At 38.9% G+C, this 21773-nt stretch overlaps 1 protein-coding gene across 1 annotated transcript in view; it reads right to left on the reverse strand.

Annotated features, from left to right (window-relative positions):
* Positions 1–1820: 1820 nt before the first annotated feature.
* Positions 1821–21773, reverse strand: part of LOC120030032 (collagen alpha-1(XXI) chain-like) — a 45562-nt gene continuing 25609 nt past the window's right edge. The window contains exons 11-30 of the mRNA XM_038975349.1: positions 19423–19476; positions 19275–19328; positions 19025–19078; positions 18364–18417; positions 17883–17936; positions 17737–17790; positions 16842–16895; positions 14007–14051; positions 13137–13190; positions 12875–12928; positions 10546–10599; positions 10174–10245; positions 9256–9291; positions 6969–7013; positions 6412–6444; positions 6156–6302; positions 5926–5980; positions 5647–5841; positions 4747–4824; positions 1821–4000 (exon numbers count right to left, since the gene is read on the reverse strand). Coding sequence (XP_038831277.1) covers positions 3810–4000; positions 4747–4824; positions 5647–5841; positions 5926–5980; positions 6156–6302; positions 6412–6444; positions 6969–7013; positions 9256–9291; positions 10174–10245; positions 10546–10599; positions 12875–12928; positions 13137–13190; positions 14007–14051; positions 16842–16895; positions 17737–17790; positions 17883–17936; positions 18364–18417; positions 19025–19078; positions 19275–19328; positions 19423–19476 — 1437 coding nt within the window. The 3' untranslated portion in view covers positions 1821–3809. The remainder of the gene's footprint in view (positions 4001–4746; positions 4825–5646; positions 5842–5925; positions 5981–6155; positions 6303–6411; positions 6445–6968; positions 7014–9255; positions 9292–10173; positions 10246–10545; positions 10600–12874; positions 12929–13136; positions 13191–14006; positions 14052–16841; positions 16896–17736; positions 17791–17882; positions 17937–18363; positions 18418–19024; positions 19079–19274; positions 19329–19422; positions 19477–21773) is intronic.

The raw sequence follows: 21773 nt of genomic DNA on the forward strand, positions 1-21773 counted from the left end.
TTTGTGTATAGTTGCCGTGAGCACTGCATAGCTTCACGTTCGTTTTGTTCTTTATTGTTTTTTGCCAGTTCACGTAATAAAGATGATGAACCCAAACCACGCCTCATTTTGGTCCGATTCTTACAACAACGATCGTGACAAGTAGGGCCTAATGAATTTATTTCAATTGACTTTTTTCCATCTATGAACTGAAATTGTCACATGTTGGGTATTATTATTTTTTTTCATTATTATTTCCTTTTAGCTCCACAAAGTTGCAAATCATTTTTTTCATAATGAGAAGACTGTAGGCTGGTGAGGTGTGACATGTGCGCGAGTTATCCTCACCAACACATGGGGCTGTATGGTCATCATCATTGGACATTGTTAAATAATGGGGTTCAAAGGGGATTTTCGAATTTTATCAAGAGAAACTTATAATTAGTGCATACATTTTCATACGTACTGGTGCCCTGTGGGAATCAAACATACAGCCCTGGCATTGCAAAAACTACGCTCTATCAACTGAACCACACAAGCCCCAGGCATGTGTAAGCCTATGTATACAGGAGCGTATGTGCTATTGATATGGCTGCTAAGCTCTTGTGCCAGGTTTGCAATAGTATATTGATTGGGTATATCATGATATAAATATCCTAACATTCATTTACATCAAAGGCAACACAATTACTTTTACAATTATGTTCAGACCTATGTATACACTACTAAAATGTTAACTTTTGAAGGGATTGATAGCAATAGTTACATGTAAGAACAACCTGTAATCATGCAGTAGGCCTACCTCAGCTTTAATATAACTGATGTACTATCATAGTGTCCAAGCTATCAGTCATTGGTTGGTTCAGGTGCAGGTTAGCAGTGCTGTCAATATTATCCCCAAGACATATACAGTAGCAGCATAAACTGTCCTCCACATTTTCTCCATCAAAGACTTGGCCTCTATTGGTTGGCTTCGCCATAGTTAGGCTACTTGTGGTGATGTATTGGTTGACCTAGCTAACTATAGCTAGGCTACTCATGATAATGTATTGGTTGACTTCACTATAACTAGGCTACTCATGAAGATGTATTGGTTGTCCTAGCTAACTATAGCTAGGCTACTCATGAAGACGTATTGGTTGACCTAGCTAATTATAGCTAGGCTACTCATTAAGATCTATTGCTTGTTTGTTCTATGCCTTTGAAGCTGAGTTTCTTATGAAAATAGCTAGAAATTGTAAATTATTATTATTATTATTAGCAATCTATAAAGTATTTATTTTTCATTCAATTGACTAAGCATCCCAATTGATGAAGTTATTTCACAGTTTAGTTGCAGACTTGTAATCCCATTGCACCATCTAGTGTAGGATGTGTACATTGCCTGTTAATGCAGACAGACAGCCATAAACAGACACACAGATACACACACACGCGCGCACACACACACAAATTCAGGCTGAGTCATCCGGCAACTGTGATGTGACAGTTGATCAAGATCGTACAAAGATGTAAGAGTGTGAGAGTGTTAGGACCATCATTTATCATCCCCAATTACCCCCAGTGAGAATTCTGTACTTTAAAGGAAATTCCAACACTTTTTTACCTGATATTATCTCCAGAACCATACAAGTGTCTACATACAGTATATGAAAATGGCACATTTCTACATTCAGTATGTAAAAAGATAAGAAGAAAAGCTCCCATTATGATTTCATCAAAAGTTATTTCTTTTTAACTGTGATTTTGAAACAGAGGGAAATTAATAATATGAGGTAAAAAGTGGTGGAATATCCTTTTTAATTTACATGACACACACAAACACAAAAAAACTTCACGTCATAGAAAAGTTTTAATTAATGATACCAAAAGTCAATACAAAAGTCACCATTACACATACAAAATTAGACACAGCAAAAAAACGACCAAGCTCTCATAGGTAAAGCCCATCAATACACAGTAAATTAGTTCAGTTTTATAAATAACCAAAAATACTTCAACTTGATAGGCTAAGGTAAGACAAGGTACGGTAAGGTAAGGTACTCAGGCACATAAATGTCCTATATGCGCGAACAGTAAATCATTTGCAACAGAGCAAACTTCAGATTAAGTCAAGATGTCAACATGTTTCATTTAGCCCTCACTCTTTTGACAGAAAGTAGCTAGGATTTCCAAGGTTTACATTTGTTATAGTAGGTAGGCCTATCCTCTACTCAAGTAAAAAAAAAAATACTTTTTAATGTATTTTTCATACAATACATAAACTAAAAAAAAAAGAATATAAACTGAAATAGCATCGCTGTAATGCACACAGGTTTTAGATTATGGCTTTTATATGTTTATTCATCAAAATGTTTCATGAACATAGCAGCCTCCATTATAGAGATAGCAAGCTCACAGATTTAGCCTGACACTTTGTAATAATTCTTTAGATGTTGTTTACAACAACTTTATTTGTCAAATTACAAATTATAATACATTACAGGGTCTTTAAACATTTCATAAAAAAATACAAACAAATTTGCTAAACAAATTGAGGGGTGACCATGAAAAAGAAATGGTGCAAAAACACTACATTTTGGGGTGACCAATCAGAAAGTCTGGTGCAAAAAATGCATAATTTTGGGGTGACCAATCAAAAAGTATGGTGCAAAAAACAAAAACATTTTGGGGTGACCAATCAGAAAGTCTGGTGCAAAAAATGCATAATTTTGGGGTGACCGATCAAAAAGTATGGTGCAAAAAAAATCAACACCAGGGGGCAGTATATGGCAAGACAATGTACCATCAGCATTGTCCAAGTGGAGTACCAACCCTTTATTCCTGTGTGAGCAATGCAGAATTCTTTACATTGGATTTTTTGTATTGCTATTTGGCTCAGAATCCAACCAATGCCAACCAAAGCCATCCAAATGTAGGAGCAATTACTATCATTCTTTAAAGGGATAGTGAAGCATTTTTTCATGCTAGCTGTTCCTGTAGCTGTTCCTGTAGACTTCCAGTCATTATGCTAACGCTAGTTAGCAATTGCTCTAGAACCTACCTTCAAACTGCCTGCAGAGACATACAAATGGTATCCATGAGTTCATCTGACTCTGGGTAAGTACAAAAAGGCCAAAATGTTGTACTATCCCTTTAAAGCAAAATGGAGCCCATGACATAACAAGCAGAATGTGAGAAGAACAGAATGAATACGTTTTTTTCCCCTCTAAAGCCGGTTTATACCTGCTGCTAATATGGGTCCTGTGTCCTGATCTTGTCCACATTCTGATTCTTCACAAATTTTCAGAAATGTAGTCTCTTATCCGTCCACTGTGCATGCATTGTGACCAGATTTCCTGGCCCCTCCCTGTATGCAAATTATTTCACAGCTATTCCTTCAGAATAATATTTATTTATTTATTTTAAGACACATATTGATTACATAAGTCAATGGTGCCATCTGTCCAGATTCGTCTACACAGATATTTCCAAACCCAACGTGTGCCTTACTACCTAAGAAGCTGGTCAGGAAGATTCGATCACAATCAGATCACAGTCTTATAACTGTCTACACCTGTCTAAAAATGTGGGGACAGTCAAAATGTGGACAAGATCAGGACAAAGGACCAGGTTAGAACCAGGTATAAACTGGGCTTGATAAAAGTCATGAAAGGATGCACATGAGTATCTTTGCTATATACATGTTAAGAGGTACTTCCTGTTTCCGTGACTAATGGGAAACACTGTAAAATGTGATCTTCCTGAGATTGGAAAGATTTGCTGTTTTTCTTTTGAGATGTATGCATCAACTCCAGACTGTTTGATTGCCTGCCTGCTGCCATGTTGGGTCAATAGTTTGGTCCCTTACTGAAAGGATCCCTGCTCCTCATCATGACACCGTAACACATGGATAGATGACACACCCCCGGCTGGCCCGGGACCCCAGGGTTACCTCTCTTACCCTCCTCCCCGTTTAAGCCAGGGGGTCCTGGCTTCCCTGGATGACCTGGTTTACTGTACCCCTGGGGACCCATTTGACCTGGGAAAGTAGACAATTACAAATGAGATGTTTCTCTTGTGGTTCCAAAACATGTCCTACTGGTTTGCCAACAATTCCTAATCCTGTTATTTGATCACTTTTGATTGAAAAAGGGTAGCTAAGGTCCCAGAAGGCTTACAATGTGTTTATCTGCAGAAGAGGGAAAAGGGTCGCAATAGATCTGAAATGAATCCCAGAAAGTACTCTCCAACAGCTTGGACTGAGGACATGATTGGACACTATGCAGTGACTCAGATGCATCAATCTTAAGAACATTCTCCTGATTCCATTTCTATCTTAACTAAATAACTGAATAGATATAACTACACTGAGTGTACAAAACATACAGAACACCTTCCTAATATTAAGTTGCACCCTTCCTTTTGCCCTCAGAACAGCCTAAGTTTTTTGACACAAACCGGTGCACCTGGCACCTACTACCATACCCCGTTCAAAGGCACTTACATCTTTTGTCTTGCCCATTCACCCTGTGAATGGCACACATACACAATCCATTTCTCAATTGTCTCAAGGATTAAAAATACTTCTTTAACCTGTCTCCTTCCCTTCATCTACACTGATTGAAGTGGATTTAACAGGTGACATCAATAAGGGATCTTAGTCTATCTCATGGAAAGAGTAGGTGTTCATAATGTTTTGTATACTCAGTGTAAATTGCATATATCCAATTGAATGAACAGTAGCGTACCATACATAGTAAACATGTATTATATTCTTATTATTACCTGGAGGCCCTGGTGTTCCCGGATCTCCAATCTCTGTTCTTCCTTGACTGCCCTTCTCACCCTTTAATCCAGGATCTCCTGGAAACACAAATAGAATGCAATGTGTTCCAGACAGTACAAATAGAATGCAATGTGTTCCAGATAGAACAAATAGACTGCAATATGTTCCAGATAGAATAAATAGAATGTAATGTGTTCCAGATAGAACAAATAGAATGCAATGTGTTCCAGATAGAACAAATAGAATGCAATGTGTTCCAGATAGAACAAATAGAATGCAATGTGTTCCAGATAGAACAAATAGAATGCAATGTGTTCCAGACAGTGTAAATAGAATGCAATGTGTTCCAGATAGAACAAATAGAATGCAATGTGTTCCAGATGGAAAAAATAGAATGCAATGTGTTCCAGATAGAAAAAAATAGAATGCAATGTGTTCCAGATAGAAAAAAATAGAATGCAATGTGTTCCAGATAGAACAAATAGAATGCAATGTGTTCCAGACAGTACAAATAGAATGCAATGTGTTCCAGATAGAACACATAGAATGCAATGTGTTCCAGATAGAACACATAGAATGCAATGTGTTCCAGACAGTACAAATATAATGCAATGTGTTCCAGACAGTACAAATATAATGCAATGTGTTCCAGATAGAACACATAGAATGTAATGTGTTCCAGACAGTACAAATAGAATGTAATGTGTTCCAGGCAGTACAAATATAATGCAATGTGTTCCAGATAGAACACATAGAATGCAATGTGTTCCAGACAGTACAAACACATTTTAAAATCTTATTTGACTAAAGGAAAAAGCTAGGCCTATGTTTATATTCTACTCTACTGTTTACCTGTACATACTGCACAGATTAATTGAGTCCTAAAGCCTATTTATTACCTTTCAAGCCAAGCATCCCAGGATGCCCAGGTCGACCTGGATGGCCTGGCTGTCCACTGGAACCAGGGTTCCCAGGAAAGCCTGTAGATCCTTGGGGCCCAACCGGGCCTGGTGCACCCGGAGTCCCATCCCTGGTCTGACAGTGGTCACAGTTACTCAGCTGCTGGTTACTGAGAAGAAGTGAAGGCATCTCCACTGGGATGAAAACACAATGGAGAGGGCTCAGATATAGGTGTACTATACAGAGTACAGCAATGATCAAACATAATCAATACTCACATCTAAGTACCTCTCTGCATATTTCCTGAATTATTTGCTTGGACATCTCCCTTCCCTGTGGAAATGTGACATGATTGATGGCATCATGCAAAATGTATGAGTCAATTAATACAAATGGTATAGACATTGATGGAACAGTGAACGATTGTTGTTGAAAAGTGACATGTTGGGTAGTTGTTGATGACCAAGGATGGTCAGTGTACTGGTGATTGTACTGGTGAGGTACATACAGGTCTCCCCTCTAGTCCAGGTGGCCCAAGAGGGCCAACGTCCCCGCTCTGTCCTCGAGGCCCAGGCGGGCCTGTCTGCCCAGATAGTCCTGGCTGGCCTTGGTGACCTCCCAGTCCCCTCTGACCGGGGTCTCCTGTTGTCCCTTTCTGGCTTCCACAAGAGCATAGTATAAGTACACACACACTGCTCTAGAGGGGGATGTATGCTTGGCTATTCAGGGCTACAGCTACTTACAGTAGTCAATGACAAACTTACCTCTCCTTTTTGTCCCGATGAGCCATTAGAGCCCTGTCAATCAAAGTCATAATGGCTGATTATTAGTAATGTTCATTAATTATAATGTAATTGGAATTGAATGAGATGGAAATACAACTAACTTCCATATCCTCTAGATGTGGTTTAATTGGAAAACATGCTGTTTAAATTGATATTGTCAATGGAAAGGTGATCGTCAGAAGTCAATTTGAGAGTTGTTCTGACACTTCCAAATTCACAATCCAATTTCTGTACATGAATGTATTAGATCAGTGCTAGTCTATAATATGAAATAAATACATTGTGACAAGAGCAAAATATTCCCATTTACAAATGATTTAGGCTATTGAAGAACCACTATAATGTGGTGAGAAAAGTTTCCCAATAGAAAAAGTCTACTGTAGCACTTGCAAGCAGTAACTATTATGTAACTGGGCTTCCGAGGCTACTGGACAATCAACTGTCCAATTGGACAAAATGCTCTTGTATAGCCATTACAGAATTCATTCATTGATGTAAAAAATGTTTTTGATGTAATCATAGGAAGGGGAACTTACATGATTCCCTGGAATTCCCATATCTCCCTTTTCACCTCTCAATCCCTGTAGAGAAAATTAAACTAGCAATTATGGTTTTTGTTTTTAGTCATTCTGTTTGTGATTAAATGTAAGGTCTTCAGTAATCAAATTAGTGAGATTTTACAAGAAGGTTGTTGCTATGTCCATGACAGTCAGTTGAATGATATTTCCATCCAGAGACTCAGTACAAGTGACTTCTTAATTAACCGCAGTCCTGTGGTGACATTGTCATGTGATTCAATACGCTTCCTAGTTTCCCCCCAAAAGATCATAGCTGTCCCTGTTTTCCATTACTTTTCAATTAAGCGGTTGTTCAACATGATTCCACTCTGGCTAAATGAAAGCAACCACATTTGGAAGGAGGTAGTGAGCCAAGCATCCGATTATGCTTGAAGCAGTCTTTTGTACATGGAAAATGTAGCAACCTGTATATACAGTACCAGTCAAAGGTTTGGACACACCTACTCATTCAATGTTTTTTCTTTATTTTTTACTATTTTCTACATTGTAGAATAATACTGAAGATATCAAAACTCTAAAATAACACATGTGGAATCATGTAGTAACCAAAAAAGTGTTAAACAAATCAAAATATATTTTATATTTGAGATTCCTCAAAGTAGCCACCCTTTGCCTCGATGACAGATTTGCACACTTTTGGCATTCTCTCAACCAGCTTCATGAGGTAGTCACCTATAATGCATTTCAATTAACAGGTGTGCCTTGTTAAAAGTTAATTTGTGGAATTTCTTTCCTTCTTAATGCGTTTGAGCCAATAAGTTATGTTGTGACATGGTAGGGGTGGTATACAAAGGTATCCCTTTAGGTAAAAGACCAAGTCCATATTATGGCAAGAACAGCTCAAATAAGCAAAGAGAAAAGACAATCCATCATTACTTTAAGACATGAAGGTCAGTCAATACAGAAAATTTAAATAACTTTGAAAGTTTCTTCAAGTGCAGTCGCAAAACTATCAAGCGCTATGATGAAACTGGCTCTCATGAGGACCGCCACAGGAAAGGAAGACCCAGAGTTACCTCTGCTGCAGAGGATAAGTTCATTAGAGTTACCAGCTTCAGAAATGGCAGCCCAAATAAATGCTTCACAGAGTTCAAGTAACAGCCACATCTCAACATCAACTGTTCAGAGGAGCCTGCGTGAATCAGGCCTCCATAGTCGAATTGCTGCAAAGAAACCACAATTAAGGGACACCAATAAGAAGAAGAGACATGCTTGGGCCAAGAAACATGAGCAATGGACGTTAGACCGGTGGAATCTGTCCTTTGGTCTGATGAGTCCAAATTTGAGATTTTTGGTTCCAACCGCTGTGTCTTTGTGAGACGGTGAGTAGGTGAACAGATGATCTCCGCATGTGTGATTCCCACCGTGAAGCATGGAGGAGGAGGTGTGATGGTGTGGGGGTGCTTTGCTTGTGACACTGTCTGTGATTTATTTAGAATTCAAGGCAAACTTAACCAGCATGGCTACCACAGCATTCTGCAGCGATACATCATCCCATCTGGTTAGCGCTTAGTGGAACTATCATTTGTTTGTCAACAGGACAATGACCCAACACACCTCCAAGCTGTGTAAAGGCTATTTGACCAAGAAGGAGAGTGATGGAGTGCTGCATCAGATGACCTGACCTCCGCAATCACCCGACTTCAACCCAATTGAGATGGTTTAGGGTGAGTTGGACCGCAGAGTGAAGGAAAAGCATCCAACAAGTACTCAGCATATGTAGGAAGTCCTTTAAGACTGTTGGAAAAACATTCCAGGTGAAGCTGGTTGAGAGAATGCCAAGAGTGTGCAAAGCTGTTATCAAGGCAAAGGGTGGCTCCTTTGAAGAATCTAAAATATATTTTGATTTGTTTAACACTTTTTTGGTTACTATATGATTTCACATGTGTTATTTCATAGTTTTGATGTCTTTACTATTTTTCTACAATGTTGAAAATAGTAAAAATAAAGAAAAACCCTTGAATGGGTAGGTTTGTCCAAACTTTTGACTGGTACCTATGTTTCCCAAAGCAACCTCCGGTCCATAAGTCAAATGAAGGTTTCAATATGTTCATCAGTTACAGTATATTACATTTCATTTTGTTGCTGTTTACCATTATTTGCTCTCTTGGACTGAACAGCATGGCAAAATATAACTAAACTATGCTTTAAATGTCTGGAATTCCATCTGAGAATGGAATACAAAGAATCAAGGGCAGCTAATGGATTTGAATTGTCATCAGGAGTTATTAAATGTTGCGAATACCTCCCCTCCTCGTTCACCTGGATCTCCCCTTTGTCCCTGGTGAGATAGAAATTACACAACAATCACGTGTTATGATATTGTTAGAATATTGTTACAATAGGAGAATACAGAGTTACAGTTACAAATGTTCAAACTTCAGCTGCATCAAGTCCATGGAACATGCTATGGATATGCCAGATGACAGTATGTTAAACATTCTACAAGCCTCTTCTAGTGTTTCCCTGTTTTTTGAAAATATATTTTGTTGTAAGATTGCAAGTTGTCCTGAAGTGGTAGAAATTAAACGAAAGGCAAACTAAAAAGTACTGTTTATGATACGGTAAGCTAGATATAATTGTCTCTAGGGTGGAAGTTCAAATAATGTCTGTGAAACAGTTCCTGTAAAAAATACTGTTATTGATCAATGATGTATTTTATTGCATTTGAGTAACCCTCACCTGTAAATTGCAGTCCTTGGGGTAATTTATTTATGTCATCCTATGAAAGGCTTGCTTGGAAGCTGTGGTATAAATTATTATTCTTTATTGAAGTTAATGGAGGTAAATCTGGAAACACAGCTCACTATAAAGTAGCTTTCTGGCTCCTAATTCTTCATCAAAATGCAACGTCAGTGTTTTTCCTCGCTCATTAAATAAACAAAATGTGATCGGGATGGCAACACTGAAAACATTTGCAGAAAACATTCTTAATGCTTCATCCCAGCTCATTCGTACACTACGCCTCAGAAAAAAAAAAATATATACCAATTTCAAAAGAACCTATTTGAGCAGAACATTTAGTGAAAATTAGTATAATTGCTAATTCCAATAATTCCAATAATTGCTAAGTAGGTAAATCCCTATTGAACAGTATAGACACAGTAATTTCACAGCAGTTAAGAGTGATTTTGTAGGAGACTGTCCTCTCCCTAATAACTACCTTAGGTCCTGTCAGGCCTGGCATTCCTGGGTGTCCTGGCTGACCTGCTCCACCATGGTCACCTGACTTGCCCTGGAATAGCATTCATTCAATCAGCATTATACTGTACATGTACATTTGAGTCATTTAGCAGACACTCTTATTACAGCGACTTACAGTCTTAAGATAGCTGGGTGAGACAACCACATATCTGTACATAGTAAGAACCCACAGTAAGGACACTTTGTCTCTTAGATGTTCTGTAACTTACGTCGCACTGTAAGGGTTCATCAATGACTCACACAGCCTTCTTAAAACAAATCTAAATTACGTAATCACCTTTACATTCATAATAGACACAATATCAACCGATATAAAACTTAAAATGTTGACCTCCTGTCCTGGAACCCCTGGTTGACCTGGAAGTCCACTTTCACCTTTGCTGCCCTTTATTTGAGAAAAAATTATTAGTTGAAGGAGGTACTTCATAAAATACATAGAAGATGCTGATTTGTAAATACAATTCTGCTTTGAAATCATGAAATACTGCTGTGAAAAAAAGGCATTGTTGAAAGGCATTGTTTCCACATTGGCAGAGACCACATTCAAGGTAAGTGCTGCATATGTCGGCTCAATCAGAAATTACATTTAAATGTCAAGCGTGCTATTGTAACAGGGTTATATTGGTGATTCCCCTTGCCACTTTATTGTTAAGCCAATAGGTTTTTGGTTTTAGTTTTGTCTTGCCTTCACCTACTCAACATGGCATCTTATTGGCTGGTTTGCGTAGCTTGCTTACGAGGGGGGATGTTTCAGTTAGAATCGTCCCAGTGAACAAGCACCAAACCAGCGGTAAGTTGTTGGTTGCAAAGCACTGTACGTCAAAAGTGATTTTTATACTCCCAAGTGATGATTTAAATGTACAATTTATATCAATTTGTTTGTAAATGTTATTCGAACATCACACGTAAGATGCAGCGTTTTTTGGTGAATATTTGTCGTGCATTTTGTTGTAGAGAATTTCCGCTAATTCTAGCTAGCAACTTACTGTGTCTGGTAGGGGGTTTGTATATTTTGTACAGTGCGTGAGTGCAGAGTTGGATGGTGAGCCGTGCATTGCATGACGTGACATTTTGTGCTGTTTCTATCAGGTACATTGTTCAAAATATTATATTGTATATTGTAATTGTTGTATTATTTTGGTAACTACATTGCTCAGTGAACAAGCACCAAACCAGCGTGCGTGAGTGCAGAGTTGGATGGTGAGCCGTGCATTGCATGATGTGAAATTTTGTGCTGTTTCTATCAGAATAAAGCTCCATGACTGGTGCTACAAGTTGGAGTTTGTGTCGATGATTGATTGTACACAATGCAAGAAGAGTACTGTTACACTATTACATTATCTAGCGCTGATCAGATTTAAACCCAGCCCTAGTTTGTGTTTTTTCTTTTTCTAAACAAATATCCTCTCCCTAATAAATGCTGTTTGAAACTAGGACATTAATATGAAAACCCTGCTCATGTCCAGAAACTACTATTTCACTCCTGTGCCATTAACCAATAAACATTGGCTCTTGTTAAACAGATATCAGCTAATGAAAAGTGATTGGGAGACAGAGAGTCGAGACCAGAGTACCAGACCGCTTTTGATTTCCATCCCAAAATTCCACTGGCGAAGGCAATAGTAGTCAGCTTGTATCACCATTTCATTTGGCGTCTCTAGTATAACCATGGCACTGCTCTAAACAACATACTCGCTAGAAATTATATCACTGCAGAAAATGCCAACCCAAGCACTATATGCATCTACAATAATGCAGAGTTTTGTTGCATGTCTCGGTAGGCCTATACAGTGGCACTCTAACACGACTAGAGGAACGGATTTCACACACCAATAGACAAGGGCTGATATGCACAGCACAACTATAAACCCTTTTAAGGACAGATGAGGTAATGTAGCCGGCAATATTTTGAATTTCATAACACTGCTCAATGTCATTAAGGGTTTTAAAGTTCCTCTGTGTGGTCATCACTGCCTCTAGTGGTGGTGTTGCAGCACTGCCTCTAGTGGTGGTGTTGCAGCACTGCCTCTAGTGGTGGTGTTGCAGCACTGCCTCTAGTGGTGGTGTTGCAGCACTGCTTTTAGTGGTGGTGTTGCAGGAGACAGGAGTAGTTGAGATCTTCTGGCCAGAACACTCAAATTGGTCCAACAGAGTACAGATGTAGGATCTTAATTTGTGCCAGTTTGCTACAGCAGGAAAATACCTATTAAACCAATTATAATTCATGGACATTTTTGTATGAGGTGATGGATTTTTTGTTAGATTAAGTCTGAAATTTAAAGGTGGAAATGACAAACTTTAGAAGCCTTTTTAAAATTAAAATACACTAAAAGTTAGCATTTCCTGCTGTGCAGGAACATTCTAAGCAACAAAACAGTGATCAAATTAAGATCCTACATTTGTACCTGTATTGGTTCACATCATTTCAATGCTAATATGGTGTATTAAGGTATATGTTTGAGCAATCTTTACTACTACTATTGACTATATTTACACAAGTTATGCGATGTTCTCAGCCCCCCATGAAAAGTGCATTTTACTACTTCTGCAAATAGTACTCACATGGACATTGGGCAAAGGAAAATCGACATAATCCGTGATTGACATAATCCCATTGACAAGATGTTACATTTCTGGAAGAGAACAGAAACCACTGGTACCTTAGGTCCAGGTTGTCCTGATGATCCACGTTCACCAGGCAATCCATTGTCCCCCTAAATAAGAAAAACAAGAAAACAACATCAGTTTCGATGTTCCCGGTATCTCTACACATCTGTATTTGTATTTATTATGGATCATTGAGTATGTGTGAAAATTCCTTAGAACTTTGCTCCATACATATGTAAAATATACTACTGTAAGTGTGACCCTGAATACATTTGGACAAATTGAAACTGGATCTATTGGTGGCAGCCAACTTACAGATGTTCCAGTCGAACCTTTGGCTCCCTTCGGTCCTGGCAAACCATCTTCACCCTGTAATTATAGAATCATATAATTAATAACATTGGTAGTCATTTTTCTATGCTGTAATTTAACGCAGCAGTTGTTCAATTTGGAAATATTTTTTGCGAAGAAATACAAGTATAACAACTTCCCTAATTGATTGCATGTGTGCTCTTTCTCTCTGTCACTTATGACATCTTTATTAAACATTATGTATTTCAATATCAAAACTTGAACCATAGTTTATAAAAGTCTAATGTTATGGGGATAGGGTACTGGGTCCTCAGAGGACTTTTGAAAATGTACTTATTTGTGGGCAAGACTGAAGTCTTCAAATTTTAGTAATCCCAAAATCATTTGTGGATTTTCCAAAATCCATCACCCGCACTTATATTTTTGTCATTTAACAGATGCTAAAATCTTATCCAGAGCGACTTACAAGAACAATTAGGGTTCAGTGCCTTGCTCAAGGGCACATCGGCAGATCTTTCACCTAGTCGACTCAGGGATTCAAACCAACAATTTTACGGTTACTGGCCCAACACTTTAACGACTAGGCTTACTTTATTATATTCCTATTTATTTTAGTCTATACATTATAACAGTGCATGTAAACCATAGTTGAAAACAGTATAGTGTTCATAAATAGTTTTAGACATAAAATAAGGGAATGCCAAATAAAGTACAATAACATTATAGCCTTTCTTGCCAGCACATAAGTTTGCTATAAAAAACTTGCCGGGAAGGAGATTGTGACTTTGAATCAATATTTAATGAAAATGTAATAGACAGTATGGGTACATCCTAATATAAGGGCAGACCTTTATGAGAATAACAGGAGCTCACCTTAGTTCCACTCTGGCCCTCATTTCCAGGCACGCCAGGCATACCCTGGAAACAAAGACAGAGTATGTAGCTTACTCTATATGACAAAACACGATCACAATACACCGTGTGTTATGCATTACAATTGTTTTCAATATATTGATGAAAGACAGACAGGTCAGTGTCCTCCCCATCTAACGCAGCTAACATACTGTATATGGTTCACGGATGGTTTTGTTTTCTTTCTTCTGAGAGTCTGGATTATTCACATATCAAATGTCTTTCCCCTGAGCTTCGCTGGCTCTATCAGACAGTGGGTTTAATAGCTTTCACAGGATGTTGTAAAAACAAACACAAATACCGCCCTAATGAAGAGAACAGTGGTACTAGATAGCATTGGGTATCACAATGAATGGACAGGCCGAATGTGGCTTGAAACCTCATTGCATTTATAATTCATCAGAGAGATTGTTGTACCAATCTATATAACATACAATATGTGTGTGTTAACCCTTGGCGATCTCTTCATAACAGTTGACCTAGTTGACTAGTTGACCCCTAACAAGGATAGACCTAATAGTACAAATAGGTTTGTTGTCCAATAAATATACTTCCTAAAGTTTGTATAGAAGAATATACACAACTTTATGTGGACCTATAAGTGTTCTCTGCACACAATAGTTTTCCCACTAATCAGTCATTTCAACATGGAAAATGTATCTGGGACACCTCCAGAGTCTCATTCCGACAAAGCCTCAGACCTCAAAGCTCTTAAAGCCACAGTGTATATCTTGGTTTAAATGAATAGCAACACAGTCCCAAAAATATTACTCATTGAAAACAGCAATAGGTGTTTCAAATGCTTGAGGATATGTTCCATGAAGTGGAATGGATGCATTCCATTTCCATGAAAGCTTGCCCATTTTGTCTGACCACTCAGTGTCAGAAATCAGGAGTTTAAAAGAAGAAGCATGTATGTAGTGAACAAATATGCCATGTTTATGGAAGTACGAAATAAGGACTACTGCATTTAGTGATACCAAATATCTCTGAAAATTCACTGTGGTGTAACCCTGTGAACGATGAGACCAAAAGGAGACTATTGCGTACAGGCCAAAGGTCAGGTGACACATCATATTTAAGTAGTCCCAGAGATGACTGTATATCCTTTTTCAAGTATGATCTACATTCATGGCTGTACGCATATTATCTATTGAAAACATTTCCTCCTCTTCAAAGACTTTCGACAGACACATCTCTGTTACACTTCAAACAAAGAATGACGTTGAAGGTTAAGGATATGGATATGGGTGACATAGCAGGTCCTTAAGTAGTGGTTGGCGGCAAATGTAGAATAACCAACAATGTCAAATCCCAACCAGGGATTGTCACATCCTAAGCCAAACTCTGCATATTCCATTACACCTCACAGCATAAACTGATATATGTTTGGTAGTTGAGAGACAATATTTGTGGTTAATGGACAAATGTGAAAAGTGCCTGGCGTTTAAAACCCTCCTGGGGACATAAATGGTCGTAAATAGTAAATCTGTTAGTTTGTGAATGTTTAGTTGAGTAAATAAACGGTTTATAATTGTTGAGCATATCCAACAAAACTACCTTGAAATGCCTCTTTAGTCAGTTTTTCATGATAAACGGGTACAGATGTTTGGAAAACGGCAGAGACTTTATCTTGAGGGGATTGTAAAGGAACATGGAAACATGGAAAATAACTCATCAAAAATCCTCCGATGCTGCAAATATATTAAAAGCTGTTCCCCAGACGAGGCTATCGACAATTAGCCACTTCAGTTAAGACACCATGAAAATCTAATCTATTTATGTAATGGCTGGAATGGAATTAATGGAACAGTATCAAACACATCAAACATATGGAAACCACATGTTTTACTCCATTCCATATATGCCATTCCAGCCATGACAATGAGCCTGTCCTCCTATAGCTCGTCCAAACAGTCTTCTCTAATCTGTTGGCATCTATCTGTTGGCTTTGGATAGGGCCTGAAAGTGGTTTTGGAGGGCCAATAGGGTGTGCTCATCCATCTAATCTAAAAACACCAATGACTCAAGGTGATGTCTTTCGGATACAACACTCTTGACTCTCATTGGTTATTCAAAATCCCATGATTCTTGTCTCAAGAGTAAGGCTGATAACCCAATCCTTTTCCCCATGCCATTATCAACACATCAGGTAAAATAAGTACCTAAATAGAAAAAATATAGAAAAAAGTCTCAAAATACAAGAATTTTTATACACTAGCTTTGAGGGGGTTACAGGCAGATACAACTATTGTGTTATTTAGTCCATAAAGACATTGGATCATTGGATGTTCTGGCAAACCAAATGGCTTACAGCCCTGTGGAGCAACTGACTCATCTAGAACATTGTAGTTCCACCACTCGGCTTGTGTGGCCAAATCTGCAGAGCTCCCAAGACTAATGGGGATGCACTTGTGTAAAACTCTTTTTCAGATGTATTATTCTGTCCCCAAATGACTACAAAATGACTACATGAAGTCACCAAAGTATTGCCATAATAGGGTTTATATCCTGGGATGAACTAGAGGGAAACCACTCCAAATTTACTAGCTGTCAGAAATACTGTCATGATCCATGATGTCGGCTGTGATTCAAGTAGCTCCAGATGACCGAGTCTGTTTTGGATATCCCCTGCTAAAGTCAAGGAACTCATTTTATTTGAGGGGGCGGAGGGCATTCTGGCATTGTTCATATTTCATAGAAACCCAAGCATACAAGAAAGTAGACCGTCTAGAGTGCATAGAATGTAGATTATAATCCATGGTTATAGAAAGAATAGAAATGTTCATGACTTACAGGATGGCCCTCCCTTCCGTCTAGACCAGGGATGCCAGCTGCTCCAACCTCTCCCTATTGATGAAAATAATGCATCAGAATATCATTAACACAGACATCATGCTTGATGATTCAGTGTACCGGCTACAGGTACAGTTCAAAAGAGATAGCAGCACCCCACCATGAATTTGCTCATTGGATACTGTTGAATCTATCTTTGTTACATAAAGTTAACAGCAGAGGCGGCAGGTAGCCCAGCGGTTAACAGTGTTGGGCCAGTAACCGAAAGGTCGCCGGTTTGGATCCCCTAGCCAACTGGGTGAAAAATCTGCCGATGTACCCTTGAGCAAGGCACTTAGCTGTAAGTCACTCTGGATAAGAGTGTCTGTAAAATTAGGTGTTAAATAAGGTGTCTGTACAGTATCAGCTCTACATGTACAGTAACCCAGCTTGTCAAGCCATTATTTGCAACCAACTGGCAATCTAAAAACATCCAATGAGACACTACTTGTTCTATTTTCCACAGTGTAGAAGGGAAGAAACCAACTGTGAACATTTTGGAAGGTTCTACATGTGGAAGAAAAAATCATATAAATCCAGAAGTTATAACGCAGACACAACCACCTAGATGGTGATGAACTGCCGTTAAGATAATGAAAACCATGTGTCAGAAAAGCCTGAGCTGAGTAAGAACACAAGGAAACAATGGTGCTAACCCCCTTATAGATCACAATGTGTGCTAACAGCAATAATATATTTCCACTGTTGGGGAACTGCCAGACAACAGCAGCGTAACCCTTTGGTGGTTCAGTTCAGACCAACTACGACAAGTCAACCTTATGGTCAATTTTGTCATACGTCAATCCCATCCATCAGTGAGTTAACTTTCCTTTATTTAGTCACATTGAAAACCAACCTTTTGACCGATTTGTCCTGAGACTCCGTTCTTTCCATCGCTTCCAGGTAAACCCTGAGTTGAAGAATGGGAGAAAGAGAGATTTTTTCAAACTTAAAGCCATGTCAGTTCCTGGTTTGAGACCAGAGTATCTAAATTGTACATACTGGTACTCCTGGATGTCCTGCTGGCCCAGAGAATCCCCTGGCTCCTTTTTCTCCCTGAAATTGTCAAATCATCAACATTACCAAGATTGATATTTCATATTTAGTCTTTTATTAGGATCCCCTTTGGCTGCTGCCAAGGCAGCAGCTACTCTTCCTAGGCTCCATACCGGAACCAAACAACACATCACAACAAAACGGTCTAGGTCATCAATAAAACAATACATCACACAATACCTTGGGTACTATATAAATTCACCCTTATCCATCATTACAAATGTACGATATAAAATGTACAATATTACAACAATATAATACTACAGTATATTGGCCAGAGGTCAATATACTGTATACATTTGTCAATATGTTTGTCAACTTGAAAGCATAAGCAAGTGGCCAGTTAACTACTACCTAACCTACGCTGTTTACTTGGCAACGAATGTACATAGCCGTGTGGTTAATAACAGTATTGGGATATTCTTACCACTTGGCCATCTTTGCCGGCAAGTCCTGATCCCCCTGAAAGACCCATAGAGCCCTGGGAAAAAAATAAGAAATTAAAGATAAGTTTAAGAACAATTTATTACCATGCAACGCCCCTTGCCTACCTTTCTCTGAACACATTTGATTAAGATGAACAGTGAAATGCTTACGGGCCCTTCCCAACTGCAGAGAAATAGAGAAATAATAAAAAAGGAATAATAATAACAGTAACAATAAATAATGTACAGAGTCAATGTCTATGTTCCTTACAATCTACAAATGTTTCATGTTCTTTTTAATTTCCTTTGGCCTGCTCTCATAGAATACAAGGTGTATTGTTTTATTAGATGTGGGATTCATGACATTCAGTTCACCAGCTGTTTATTTGCATTTAAGACGGTTCTATTAGGATAGTCCCGAGAGTGTATTTATCACTATGGATTACCAATAGCTTCCTTTTCTGTTCATAATTTGACCAAAATAATGAATCAATACAACATATGTCATCTGCCCAGGATGTAAGACATTTAGGGAGATGGATTACTGATTATATACAAATTAATTGAAAAACCTGGCTGATAATGTGCATGCAAAGAGTTGATATTATGTAGAGATGTATACATTTGATAACCTTATTCAGTGAAACCAGTGTTATGGTGTACCTTTTCACCTGCTTGACCCAATGGCCCAGGTAATCCCGGAACCCCTCTTTCACCCTGAAAAGACAAGAGATTTATACATAAAATGTGTGTCTGATAAAAGTGATTGTAGATTATTAGAAGTAGGTTTGATTAGTTGGTTGGAATACAAGCATTGGTTATAATGCTTGAAAGCGGGTCTTCTACAGTGTCATAAAATAAACAATGCCGAATCGATAAAAAGTCATACTAATGCCCTTTTTGACCTTCCTACCGAATCACCAGGCCGTCCTTGTTCTCCCTTGTTGCCATCAACCCCGCGTCGCCCCTGAAAGAGAGAACAGAAAGAGCAGCTCCATTGATTTAACATCAAAAACACTACTCTGATCAAAACATAATTTGTTTTAAAATTCAGCTGATACCTCTGTCCCAGTTGGACCCTGTGGTCCAGGAATCCCTCGGTTACCAGGAACACCCTTCAATTTAAAAAGAGATGCGAATTCATGAGATATTTACCCTTTTTATTAATGTTGCTCATAGATAAAACACATGAATCAGCTGTGTGTTCAATTAAATGATTCTCACTTAATGCGGCAATCAGCAGTTAAACATTAACAAAGCGTACTCCCAGCCTGTGTTTCGCTAAAACGTTGAGGGCTGGAGAAACGTAACCACGCTCAAATTCGTAGACAGAGCTATGGATGCAAGGACTGACCATCCATTATATCAAAATTAAGGGTAACAATTTACTTTGACTACACAGCCATAAAGCATTCTTTATACTTCTATAAGCATTTCATGAACGTGTTATAACAGGTCCCAAATGCATTATTAATTCAAGGTTAATGGAATATATCCATAGCATATCTATAGAGCATATATATAGCGCCTTCATGTCTTCCTAGTCCGGTGTGGATCACTTGGTAGAGCACAGCACTTCCAACGCCAGGGTTGTGGGTTCGACTCCCATAGTAGACCAGTATGAAAATGTATGTACTCACTACTGTAAGTCGCTCTGGATAAGAGAGTCTGCTAAATGTAAAAAACTGTAAATGCAATACAAAAGCTCATATTTAGGAATCTTTATAGATGTGTCATATGGTGGACTTTAGCCTTCATAGTTACATTTTCATTGACCTATGCATGCTCTCACAAATTATTGACCTTAATTGATGGCATGTGTGTGCTGTGACTTTCTGTACTTAATTAACCACCATCCTCCTGTGATTGGAGCATCCCTTAAACTACTGTCTCTCTTTCATTGTGGTCCACACCCTCTACCTCCTTTATAACCTGTGGTGCACCTGTGTTTGAGGTCGAGCACGGTGAGTAAAAGACGCAAGTTATTGGTCCCAAACAACAAAGGTTTGAGTTGCATAGGTGTGGTTGAAGTTAGCTCATAGTGGCGTTCGTCCTAAAAATAGTTTTCCCTGCGTTCAGGGTTGTCGTCTATCGTTAGTTTTTTTGTAGTTCTTGCTCCAAGTGCCACACCCCGTGCTCGTGGTGATGGTGGCTTCGCCAGGTAGATTTGTTGTGATTAAATAATTGACAACGTCATTTATTTGCTCTTATGGACAGTAATGTGGTTGTAGTCCTATGCATGATTACTGTCTATGTAGTGTGCAAGCCACCATCTGGGTATCTATTGATTGATGATCGTTGTGATACTGGCTTGAAGAAAGAAGATTGTAATAAAATATATATTTTTTAATGGTGTTGTCTGGTCAATTGCATTGCTAATGACCCAACTCATAAGATTTGGGCTCCCGAGAGGCGCAGCGGTCTAAGACACTGTATCTCAGTGCAAGAGGCATCACTGCAGTCACTTTTTCCACATTTTGTCACATTACAGCCTTAAATTGTTTTTCCCCCGTCATCAATCCACACAATACCATATTATGACAAAGCAAATACAGGTTTAAATTTATTTTTGTACATTTATAAAAAATGTAAAGCAAAAAAACAAAAAAAGAAACGTCCCTTTTTCAGGACCCTGTCTTTCAAAGATAATTTGTAAAAATCCAAATAACTTCACAGATCTTCATTGTAAAGGGTTTAAACACTGTTTCCCATGCTTGTTCAATGAACCATAAGCAATTAATGAACATGCACCTGTGTCGTAAAGACACTACCAGCTTAAAAACGGTGGGCAATTAAGTCCAAAGTTATGAAAACTTAGGGCACTAAAGAGGCCTTTCTACTGACTCTGAAAAACACCAAAAGAAAGATGCCCAGGGTTCCTGCTCATCTGCGTAAACGTGCCTTAGGCATGCTGCAAGGAGGCATGAAGACTGCAGATGTGGCCAGGGCAATAAATTGCAATGTCCGTACTGTGAGACGCCTAAGACAGTGCTACAGGGAGACAGGACGGACAGCTGACTGTCCTCGCAGTGGCAGACCACGTGTAACAACACCTGCACAGGATCGGTAAATCCGAACATCACACCTGCGGGACCAGATACAGGATGGCAACAACAACTGCCCGAGTTTCACCAGGAACACACAAACCCTCCATCAGTGCTCAGACTGTCCGCAATAGGCTGAGAGAGGCTGGACTGAGGACTTGTAGGCCTGTTGTAAGGCAGGTCCTCACCAGACATCACCGGCAACAACGTCGCCTATGGGCACAAACCCACCGTCGCTGGACCAGACAGGACTGGCAAAAAGTGCTCTTTACTGACGAGTCGCGGTTTTGTTTCACCAGGGGTGATGGTCGGATTCGCGTTTATCGTGAAAGAATGAGCGTTACACCGAGTCCTGTACTCTGGAGTGG

This window comes from Salvelinus namaycush, chromosome 35 (assembly GCF_016432855.1).
Source record: "Salvelinus namaycush isolate Seneca chromosome 35, SaNama_1.0, whole genome shotgun sequence".
NCBI lineage: Eukaryota > Metazoa > Chordata > Actinopteri > Salmoniformes > Salmonidae > Salvelinus > Salvelinus namaycush.